Source organism: Schistocerca americana, chromosome 1 (assembly GCF_021461395.2).
Source record: "Schistocerca americana isolate TAMUIC-IGC-003095 chromosome 1, iqSchAmer2.1, whole genome shotgun sequence".
NCBI classification, from domain to species: domain Eukaryota; kingdom Metazoa; phylum Arthropoda; class Insecta; order Orthoptera; family Acrididae; genus Schistocerca; species Schistocerca americana.
Window position 1 is genome coordinate 705972209 of NC_060119.1, and position 12640 is coordinate 705984848.

Sequence of the window (12640 nt, forward strand, 5' to 3'; positions counted from 1 at the left end):
ACTTTAAATTGTCAACCTGTGTTTACAATAATTACATACGATAGGTACAGTTTTGCATATATCATGCTACTATGCTTCTGTGAAGAAGCCATTGACATATGGTAAACCAACACTAAGCAAGATTTTGTAATATACTTCTTATACTTCACATAAATGTATAGCCAATGTCTATAGATTTATAATATCTATAATTTTGTGGGCTTCTGAAGATGTCAAATTAATTTGTCAAAACCGATAAAGCGAAACAAAAATATATTTGCAACTGACGATTAAATTTTATTCTGAAATATATACTACAATTGCTGAAAATTACAGCTGTGAATAAAATAATAAATCAAATAATCTTTTGAGACAGAGCATGATATGGTGTACAAAGGCTCCATAGATTCTAACGAGGTACTTATTGGAGGATATAATTTTTAGTACATTACGACTGACCTGTGATACTAGCAATCAAGAATTCCATGGTACCTGTAACGTTCACATTAGTTGTCAAAGCTTTAACTGTACTCACTGCCTAATTTTCCTGAAATTAGATATTAGATACGAAATCTATGAATATTATATTATGGTTACCAATGGCAGGTAAAAATTATTGATGAAAGGAAGATATCTATTGTAGAATATAGTCACGTACTGCCGCAGCTATCGGAAGCGTATCACAAAATTTTGTCTGTGAAATCAAGGGGAATAAATCGAAGCTGACGACTGTCATTTTTTAGATCGTTATATATAACTATGACCTTCTTTATAACTACATCGCCTTACCATACTTTTCTGCTGTACTTTGAAAACAAAGTTTCATTCTGTGAAATAAAATTAAACTAATTAACAATGAATTAAAAAAGTTTATTAGTGTTAAAGTTTTGTTTCATTAACAACTGAAACAGAGTTTGATGATTCAGTCAATATTGTTCTTGATCCAGTCAAGGAATTTTGTGACCCTCGTGTATACTCCTGGGACTCCCGGTTCGGCGCAGTTGTGGCCGTAGGACACGACCCCGATGGTGTAGAATATCCTCCCCTGTGGGAGCATCAGAGGACCGCCAGAGTCTCCCTGAAATGAAGACATCGCGCGTGGTTGTATTCATAATATACAACTCGAATGTGCTGCAGCTCGGAAACAGTCTTGTAAAGAGACTTACCTGGCAAGCATCCTTCCCGCCCTTAGCAAATCCGGCGCACAGAACCCTGTCGTCAATTACTGCCGCATTAAATCGTTCGTACGCCTTCTCGCATGTCTCTGGTTCAACGACTGGCAGCTGTGTTTCCAGGAGATCTGCGCTTGAAGGCCCGCCTGCAATTACGAAGTCAAGTTGTTTCTAAGTAAACGTTTAAGTTTTTAAATCAAGCTTCTTTCGATACCACTTTACATTAATGGTGCTAATGTCAGTCATTAGTGCACGAAATTGTCGTTCTTTAATAGCTACTGAAATACGAGAAATCAGCAGTGAGAGTAAAAAGTTTGCGCATGCAACCAGTATTCTACACCCTTTTTTTCCTCATGACTGACAATGAAAGAAACAAGATCTTTGCCCCTAATATCTCACTGACAATAAGAAAAGAGTGTCTGTGCCAGAGCTCCTTACCAATTTAATTGGCCGGAGAATTCAAGGTGTTTTAGATTGCCTCTTTCATTCTATCCATTACTCACTGATCTATTTTATCAGTAATTTGAATTTATAGCAACCATACAATCAGAGATACTGGTGAATGTATGTGCAGTATTTTCATGGAGGTCAATATTTTAATGAGTGGGTGTCTTCTACGGAGTAGACCTCAGCACAGTAATTTTCATAAATGTTAGTGAATACAGGCAAAAAATATTTATGTTTTAATACAGATGTTAAGCCACAACATTACGCCTGTTTCTCTGTCATGGACTAGTTTCGCTTGGTCATGTGGAAGTTGCGCTTCATGGTCCTAAAGGTACAAAACAAAACACAAAAATGGTTCAAATGGCTCTGAGCACTATGGGACCCAACATCTGAGGTCATCAGTTCCCTAGAACTTAGTACTACTTAAACCTAACTAACCTAAGGACATCACACACATCCATGCCCGAGGCAGGATTCGAACCTGCGACCATAGCGGTCGCGCGGTTCCAGACTGTAGCGCCTAGAACCGCTCGGCCACCCCGGCCGGCAACAAAACACAGAGATCTATACGAATCATTGCTGTCATTTCCACGGATGAAGAATAGAAAATTTTCTGTTTAAAGCGAATTTGACAGACGTTAGATTGTTCTGAAGTGACAGATGGCAACAAATATTATTATGTTGTGATACGGGGGTCATTTGCATCGGATGCCTGGGGATGGCAGAAGGGTAGTAGTGTACCACGTAAATATCATATTGTCTTTGACCACGTGCATTCTTTCAAGGCTTACACCGTCCGCCTGACGTCTTTTTCTTTTCATACCTGCAGCGCAATAAATTTGACAGGAACGTATTCAGTCAAATAGTCGGATATAAAAGTAACCTTGACCATGCCCCACGGGAGCGTTAAAGAGCTGTTACTACTCACAGTATATACAAATACTCTGGTAAATAGCGTCGGAAGCTCTGCGACAGTGTTTGCGGTCAATGCTGTTGCATGTACCAAAGTCACAAAGTCGTTCAGCTACTGTGATGTACCGGAAGACCTATAGAGAATTGGCGCTTGATGCAGGAACTGGCAGAAGATTTTCAACGTTAATAAATGTAAGGTATTGTGCACAAACACTCGAAGAGAAACTTTACTGTTTGATTACACTATTGACGACAAACCACTGGTAACAGCTACAGCCGTAAAATATTATGAAGTACCCTCCTGGGTACCTCCTTCTAACCAACGCACAGCAGTCACCGGCACAGAGGCAGAACCAGCTTTCCTCAGAAACCACAACATGCCTCCTACTTTCCCACCAAAGGAGCTCTCGCTTGACTCCACTGAAGTCGCAAATGGCGGTGATTTGGGATCAGTGGAACGCACGCTACAGGGCATTTGGCTCAGAGCTGTTCTTGAAGTAACCGCTTGTAACTGTTCGTTGTGTCACTGTAGTGCCAACTGCTACTCAACTGCAGAACAATGCGCCATAGCTATATGGGAACATCCCTTTCAGTACCCTCCGTTTCAGTAGTGCCACAGAGCCTGGTCTTCTTGCGACCGTATATTCTCGTGACCACTGCTGCCAGCTATCATATACAGTGGCCACTTCCTGCCTAGTCTTTCTGCAGTATCGCAGAAGGAACATCCAGCTTCTCATACCTCTATTACATGATCGCCTTCAAACTCAGTGAGGTGTTGATAATGGCGTCTTTGTTGTCTTAAAGACAATCTTGACTAACATCAGCTCACCACATCCCATCTCAAAGGTAAATAATGCTCACGACCGTTACAGAGTGTATTTAAAGCAAACCTGATTTGCATTCTCATAGAGACGCTTCTAGCGCCACTCTTATGTTACTGGCGCGAAATTTGAATAGACATTTCCTTTGGAATGTAAACACACGCCTACCAACTTTCTACACAAGCTATACAACTCCTTCTTGATGTTGCGTATTTTTTCTCTCAGCGTATCAGTGGCAACAGGTGAAAATTTGTGCCAGACCGGGGGTTAAACACGGGTTTCCCGCTTCACGCGAGGAGTTGCCTTACTTCGCTTCCGACACAAATTTCCAGCGTGTTAGTCACTACTGACTAACCTACCCATGAACCCCTTACTTGGAGACACTGATCCGCACAAGAGCCCGTAGGAGATTAGGCGTGGTGTGCGTCTTCATGTACCCTGAAAGACACAATCACTGCACATCGTCACCACATATAGGGTGCCTGGCTTTGAGCTGTCCTTGAAGTAACCGATTTGTAACAGTTTGTTGTGTCAATGTGGTGCCAACTGCTGCTGAAATTGCTTCTGCAGACGCAGTGCAATGTGCGAGAGCCATACGCCAAACACGGCGGTCTTCCCTTTCGGTACTACGAAGTGGCCCTGCCGGAGCCCGGTCTCTACAACCGTGCATTCCCGTGACAATAGCTGCCAGCAATCATGTACAGTGGTTACATTTCTCCCAAGACTTTCTCCAGTGTCGCAGAAGGAACATCCAGCTTCTCGTAGCCCAATTACATGGCCTCGTTCAAACTTAGTGAAGTGCTAATAATCGCATCTTCATCGCCTTAAAGGCATTCTTGACTAACATCAACTCACCACGTCCTATCTCAAAGATTTTCATCTTCCATATGTGGAAACAGCCTACCAACTTTCGTTTATGTCGTACAACTTCTTGGTGTTGCGGTTTTTTTCCCTTCAGTGTAGCCAGCCGTATATTGTGAGAAGATCCTATCATTCTCAATTGTATCAAGTGATAAGTTACAGAGTACAGCAACCAAAATGGTTCAAGTGGCTCTAAGCACTATGGGACTTAACATTTGAGGTCATCAGTCCCCTAGAACTTAGAACTACTTAAACCTAACTAACCTAAGGATATCACACACATCCATGCCCGAGGCAGGATTCGAAACTGCGACCGCAGCATCAGCGTGGTTCTGGACTGAAGCGCCTAGAACCGCTCGGCCACGGCGGCCGGTAGTACAGCAACCGTAACAAATAAATGACATTCCTATGGATATGGATTTTTTCCAAGTTAAGTATTTTATGTTGTACAAACTGTAACAGAGTGATCTAGTGATCTAGTATCTTGTGTGTGTTGTAGTACCTTCTGGACCTCCTCCAGATGTAATTCTAGGCTTGCTAGGACCCACTGAAGTGCCGTCGCAAATGTCTCAAGTGTTTTTTCGTCCAGTCCTAAAAATATTTTTATCCCACAGGCCATTAACGTACAGCATTAACAGAAAGGGCCTCACTTCCCTCAGGCGCGACTGAAGGTACTTTTACACCTGACGATCACTTTCCGTCCAAGATAACGTGGTGCGTCCTCCCTATCAAAAAATGATCAATCCAGTCACAAAATATCATTTGATACTCCATATTATAGTACTTTCATTGATAAACATTGGTCTGGTACTTAATCATACGCCTTTTAAGTCAAGAAATATTGCATTCACCTGATTACCCTGATCCATGGCTTCCAAGATGACACATCAGAAGGCACGTGATAGATTTCGTACGACATCACAATAGATTCTAAGATTCTACAACATATGGAAGTCTGATACCAGACAATAATTTTCTGGATCACTTCTGCTTTCATTCCTGTAGGCCAATGTGACCTGTGCTTTCTTCCAACTACTGAGTTCAATTTTTATTCAAGCGATCTATAGTATAATATGGTTGAAAGATGGGATAATTAGCTGCAAATTCTGTATAGAATCTGACATTTGTTAGGTCCAATCGTGGGGTTTTGTTCAGTTTTAACAATTTCAGCTACTTCTCTACGCTGTTGATACTAATAACTATATCGCTCATCTCTGAAGTGAAGCGAGAGTTAAACTGCAACAGTACACCTAACTTTTCCTTTTTACAGGAAAATTTGATGCGAGAGTTCAGAATTTCTGTTTTTACTTTGATGCTATCAATTTGAGTTCCAGTGTCACTGATTAGTGGTGAGAAGTGTTTCTGTAAGATTCTACTACAATAGTCATTGATAGCTTGATGCATTGCCCTTCTGAAACACAGTGCGTTTCATTTAACGTACCTGTATCTATAGCATGCTTTGAGTACTCGCTGCTTCCTTAGAAGTTTCTTTTCAGTCCTAATATACCGTGGAGGGTCCCTCCCACCATAAACTGTTCTACTAGACACATACACAGGATTAAAAGCTTCTAAGCATATTGCAGAATAGGTTGTGCAGAGAAATGACTGTTCAAAAAAAAAAAAAAAAATCCGTACGATGCACCGTTTCCGAGTTAATTAGCACGGAAGGTATCCAGTCACGCTCTTGCGCGCGCAAATTCGAGCAGCCAGCCAGAGACGGTGTCGCCAAACGTGCTTTTCATTTGGTTTCCTAAAACCGAACAAGGGAGCGATACAAAAATTGGTCATGGGATGGTGGTGGTAAGATCGAATGGGAGCCAAAGGCGGAGCAGTCTCGTGGGCTATCATCTACGCTATGAGAACAACTGACACTAATTGTATGTGGGTGGCCGAGTGGTTCTAGGCGCTACAGTCTAGACCCGCGCGACCGCTACGGTCGCAGGTTCGAATCCTGCCTCGGGCATGGATGTGCGTGATGTCCTTAGGTTAGTTAGGTTTAAGTAGTTCTAAGTTCTAGGGGACTGTTGACCTCAGAAGGTAAGTCCCTTAGTGCTCAGAGCTATTTGAAACATTTTTTTGTATGTGGGTGGACGCTTGAATTTGCGCGCGCAGGGCAGCTGATTAGTTAACTTCAGTACTGATTAACTTGGATTGTTGCTCTGCACAACCTACCTTGCCACACACTGACAAGCTTGTCAGACTGTTTCGACCATCCTGTACGTCCAGTACTCGGTCAACTATTCTTCTAAACTTGAACCATTCTACGGTCGATATAAGGACGCCTCTTTACCTAGTTTACTGAGCATGTGAATCTTTCTACTTATTTTAACTGATCGTTTCACTTTGGTGATCATTTCTGCTGCAATTGCCTGAAGATCCTTGATACCAGTTTCATTGTGGAAATCGTCAAAGAAGTCAGATCTGTTTATTGCCATTATGTCTGTTATACGTTGCGAGTGCGTTTACATAATGTCTGTTCTAAGTAGTTTTCAGAAGAAGCATTTAGTATTGTTTCACAGGCTGTCTTGTCTTTCTCATTACTTACAAAAATATAATTACCCCAATCGATTCTTCATGATTAAAGTCTCCACTACGGAGAGTGAAATTAAGTCTGCATTAAAATTTTCGGTTACGTCTTGGGGTAAGTCAGTGGTCTATATAAGGACGCAGTTACAAGTTTATGTGTCGTCACAATTTCTGCTTCTTCCTTGTGTTACGCTAATGTAAAGTTAAGGAAGTGTACATTCTTGATTGCGTGCATCTGTTCATCTATTCCTAAATATTACTCATCCATTTCCATACAGAAACTCAATAGCTCACACGTTTACTCATATACACTACGATCAATTTCTCCCGTCTGAGAGCTCTTCGTTAACAGAAATTGCGTCGCTGAAATTTGCTGTTTATGCATTTTCACTTGCCAGTAAATATTTGTGCTGGCCAAAAAATGAAAGCGTAATTCCTGAACGGAAGTTTTACTCCATCTAAACATTTAACTAAAAAAATTCTGAAATTTAAGAAATACATTTTTCAGAAATAAGTAAAAACATTGAATTCTCTCCAGCAACAATGATCAAGTTGAACCGACTTTTATATGGCCCTAGCTGCTAGGCACAGTTCGCCACGATGTCCTCTGGTGTAGAGACTGTTCAAGATCTCTGTTGAGAGTCCATCTCATTTCTAAGAAAAAGAGGTGAATGGAAGCCTGGAATGAACCCATGGACTGACAGACTGCATGTTAGAATAAAAAAGAATGCAATTCGTCTTATGGAAAAGGCAGCTAACGAAACATCTCACAACACTAACTGGAAAATATTCATCTAGGATAATGAGGCGCCATAATTCAGGGACGTACGAGAATGCAGTCCATGTGACGACACCTTCAGGCAATTTAAAACTGAAGATACTTGTTTATTCTAGATATTTTCGCACGTTAATAAGTTGAGAAATCATTTTTAGGGAAACCAAAAAACCAAACCATTATTCATGAAGGAATAATGTTTTTAGAATAGAGAACCGACTTATAAGAATTATATCTCATGTTATTTATAAAGCAAACTGCAGAGAACCGTTAAGAATACTCTGATTTTGACCTGTTTCACAATATAATCTTTTCGAACAAAGTTTAATGCCACTTATGAATCTACGAAAGTGTATGAGCTTAGGAGTCAAGGAGAGCAGGAAACGAAATGATAAGCCTTACGAAACTGGAAAGTTAGGTTACTGTGAAATGCCATCCCATAACGTGACTGACCTACTTCTCTTCTTAACCCGTGGTGTAGTGTGTTTTAGATGTACATGACAGCAACCCAGAACGTGACTGATCTACGTCCCTTCTGAATCTGGGGGGAGTGTGCCTGAGACATATACAGTACCAGCCCCAAATTTGAGTGACCCACCTTCCTTCTGAATCTATGGAGCAGCGTACCTCAGATATTGCTGTTTATGCATTTTCACTTGCCAGTAAATATTTGTGCTGGCCAAAAAATGAAAGCGTAATTCCTGAACGGAAGTTTTACTCCATCTAAACATTTAACTAAAAAAATTCTGAAATTTAAGAAATACATTTTTCAGAAATAAGTAAAAACATTGAATTCCCTCCAGCAACAATGATCAAGTTGAACCGACTTTTATATGGCCCTAGCTGCTAGGCACAGTTCGCCACGATGTCCTCTGGTGTAGAGACTGTTCAAGATCTCTGTTGAGAGTCCATCTCATTTCTAAGAAAAAGAGGTGAATGGAAGCCTGGAATGAACCCATGGACTGACAGACTGCATGTTAGAATAAAAAAGAATGCAATTCGTCTTATGGATAAGGCAGCTAACGAAACATCTCACAACACTAACTGGAAAATATTCATCTAGGATAATGAGGCGCCATAATTCAGGGACGTACGAGAATGCAGTCCATGTGACGACACCTTCAGGCAATTTAAAACTGAAGATACTTGTTTATTCTAGATATTTTCGCACGTTAATAAGTTGAGAAATCATTTTTAGGGAAACCAAAAAACCAAACCATTATTCATGAAGGAATAATGTTTTTAGAATAGAGAACCGACTTATAAGAATTATATCTCATGTTATTTATAAAGCAAACTGCAGAGAACCGTTAAGAATACTCTGATTTTGACCTGTTTCACAATATAATCTTTTCGAACAAAGTTTAATGCCACTTATGAATCTACGAAAGTGTATGAGCTTAGGAGTCAAGGAGAGCAGGAAACGAAATGATAAGCCTTACGAAACTGGAAAGTTAGGTTACTGTGAAATGCCATCCCATAACGTGACTGACCTACTTCTCTTCTTAACCCGTGGTGTAGTGTGTTTTAGATGTACATGACAGCAACCCAGAACGTGACTGATCTACGTCCCTTCTGAATCTGGGGGGAGTGTGCCTGAGACATATACAGTACCAGCCCCAAATTTGAGTGACCCACCTTCCTTCTGAATCTATGGAGCAGCGTACCTCAGATATTGCTGTTTATGCATTTTCACTTGCCAGTAAATATTTGTGCTGGCCAAAAAATGAAAGCGTAATTCCTGAACGGAAGTTTTACTCCATCTAAACATTTAACTAAAAAAATTCTGAAATTTAAGAAATACATTTTTCAGAAATAAGTAAAAACATTGAATTCTCTCCAGCAACAATGATCAAGTTGAACCGACTTTTATATGGCCCTAGCTGCTAGGCACAGTTCGCCACGATGTCCTCTGGTGTAGAGACTGTTCAAGATCTCTGTTGAGAGTCCATCTCATTTCTAAGAAAAAGAGGTGAATGGAAGCCTGGAATGAACCCATGGACTGACAGACTGCATGTTAGAATAAAAAAGAATGCAATTCGTCTTATGGAAAAGGCAGCTAACGAAACATCTCACAACACTAACTGGAAAATATTCATCTAGGATAATGAGGCGCCATAATTCAGGGACGTACGAGAATGCAGTCCATGTGACGACACCTTCAGGCAATTTAAAACTGAAGATACTTGTTTATTCTAGATATTTTCGCACGTTAATAAGTTGAGAAATCATTTTTAGGGAAACCAAAAAACCAAACCATTATTCATGAAGGAATAATGTTTTTAGAATAGAGAACCGACTTATAAGAATTATATCTCATGTTATTTATAAAGCAAACTGCAGAGAACCGTTAAGAATACTCTGATTTTGACCTGTTTCACAATATAATCTTTTCGAACAAAGTTTAATGCCACTTATGAATCTACGAAAGTGTATGAGCTTAGGAGTCAAGGAGAGCAGGAAACGAAATGATAAGCCTTACGAAACTGGAAAGTTAGGTTACTGTGAAATGCCATCCCATAACGTGACTGACCTACTTCTCTTCTTAACCCGTGGTGTAGTGTGTTTTAGATGTACATGACAGCAACCCAGAACGTGACTGATCTACGTCCCTTCTGAATCTGGGGGGAGTGTGCCTGAGACATATACAGTACCAGCCCCAAATTTGAGTGACCCACCTTCCTTCTGAATCTATGGAGCAGCGTACCTCAGATATTGCTGTTTATGCATTTTCACTTGCCAGTAAATATTTGTGCTGGCCAAAAAATGAAAGCGTAATTCCTGAACGGAAGTTTTACTCCATCTAAACATTTAACTAAAAAAATTCTGAAATTTAAGAAATACATTTTTCAGAAATAAGTAAAAACATTGAATTCTCTCCAGCAACAATGATCAAGTTGAACCGACTTTTATATGGCCCTAGCTGCTAGGCACAGTTCGCCACGATGTCCTCTGGTGTAGAGACTGTTCAAGATCTCTGTTGAGAGTCCATCTCATTTCTAAGAAAAAGAGGTGAATGGAAGCCTGGAATGAACCCATGGACTGACAGACTGCATGTTAGAATAAAAAAGAATGCAATTCGTCTTATGGAAAAGGCAGCTAACGAAACATCTCACAACACTAACTGGAAAATATTCATCTAGGATAATGAGGCGCCATAATTCAGGGACGTACGAGAATGCAGTCCATGTGACGACACCTTCAGGCAATTTAAAACTGAAGATACTTGTTTATTCTAGATATTTTCGCACGTTAATAAGTTGAGAAATCATTTTTAGGGAAACCAAAAAACCAAACCATTATTCATGAAGGAATAATGTTTTTAGAATAGAGAACCGACTTATAAGAATTATATCTCATGTTATTTATAAAGCAAACTGCAGAGAACCGTTAAGAATACTCTGATTTTGACCTGTTTCACAATATAATCTTTTCGAACAAAGTTTAATGCCACTTATGAATCTACGAAAGTGTATGAGCTTAGGAGTCAAGGAGAGCAGGAAACGAAATGATAAGCCTTACGAAACTGGAAAGTTAGGTTACTGTGAAATGCCATCCCATAACGTGACTGACCTACTTCTCTTCTTAACCCGTGGTGTAGTGTGTTTTAGATGTACATGACAGCAACCCAGAACGTGACTGATCTACGTCCCTTCTGAATCTGGGGGGAGTGTGCCTGAGACATATACAGTACCAGCCCCAAATTTGAGTGACCCACCTTCCTTCTGAATCTATGGAGCAGCGTACCTCAGATATTGCTGTTTATGCATTTTCACTTGCCAGTAAATATTTGTGCTGGCCAAAAAATGAAAGCGTAATTCCTGAACGGAAGTTTTACTCCATCTAAACATTTAACTAAAAAAATTCTGAAATTTAAGAAATACATTTTTCAGAAATAAGTAAAAACATTGAATTCTCTCCAGCAACAATGATCAAGTTGAACCGACTTTTATATGGCCCTAGCTGCTAGGCACAGTTCGCCACGATGTCCTCTGGTGTAGAGACTGTTCAAGATCTCTGTTGAGAGTCCATCTCATTTCTAAGAAAAAGAGGTGAATGGAAGCCTGGAATGAACCAATGGACTGGCCAAAATCGTGAATGACACACTTTCCTTCAGAATCCGTGGAGCAGTGTGCCGGAGAAGTAAATGATATCAGCCGAAATGTGACTGACCCACCTCACTTTTAAATCGGTGGGGCAGCAAGCCTGAGACGTAGATGATACAAGCCCAAAATGTGTGTCACTCACGTCCATTCTGAATCTGTGGGGCAGCATATCTGAGACAGGTATCGCTATCAGGCTGCCTCCACACTATTCTATGACAATCGTCAGGGGTGAGGCACATCCTGCACTCGCCAGGAACCTGGCACCACTGCTCCAGGTTCCATTCCAGGTGTTCCCTTGTCTGCCTACTGCATGCACCACGTTACTGAGTAGTTTGTAATCTTATTCCTAGTGGATTTCTAGAGGTCAAATTTGATCCTGTGGAGACCGTTGCGTACTGTTTGGGTCGATACAGAACCTCTCCAAAATGACAACACAGTTCTGTTGCGTTCTCCTTGGGATACCAACGAATCATAACTTGTAAGCGGCAGTCATCAGGTAGTGCTGTCGACCACTGTGTGGCACATCTCTAAGTTTGCTGACTCATAGTGGATTTTGAATGGAAGTCGAGGTGTTGTATGCCAGTTCGGCGGCCAACTTCCCATGCTGACAAACTTTCTAGCAGTAAAAGTAACAGTGTACTCATCACTTGCTGAGATTGTAGAGGATTTTGTAATGAGCCAATCGGAGTTATAAAGAGGAGACATATACCAATACCGAGTAGGACGCTAGAATTAACTGGTCATTTGTTGTTCAAAATGTATTTATTAAATTAACGGTTTTCGGGTGCAGCCCATCAGTAGACATCAAAAAGAAAAGTCTCCATACAAACTCAGCTGAGTACTGATTGTGAGGTCTAGTTTATGTGACTGCATAATTTGTATGAAGATTTTTCTTGTTGACGTTATGATGTAATGCTGAGCCCAAAAGGCGTCAATATAATAATGTTGTGCCCTGGGAGCGGGTGTCACTTTGTGTACAGAAGGTTCTGCGCAGAATGTGAGAGAGTGGTCCAGAGTATGCCTGGAGAAGTTAGTGACACA

General features: G+C 40.6%; 1 protein-coding gene across 1 annotated transcript in view; it reads right to left on the reverse strand.

The window, feature by feature from the left end:
- Positions 1–828: 828 nt before the first annotated feature.
- The window catches only part of LOC124544986 (venom protease-like), a 206513-nt gene continuing 194701 nt past the window's right edge, over positions 829–12640 (reverse strand). Inside the window, exons 7-8 of the mRNA XM_047123746.1 lie at positions 1146–1297; positions 829–1057 (exon numbers count right to left, since the gene is read on the reverse strand). Of these exons, the coding sequence (XP_046979702.1) occupies positions 902–1057; positions 1146–1297 (308 nt within the window). The 3' untranslated portion in view covers positions 829–901. The remainder of the gene's footprint in view (positions 1058–1145; positions 1298–12640) is intronic.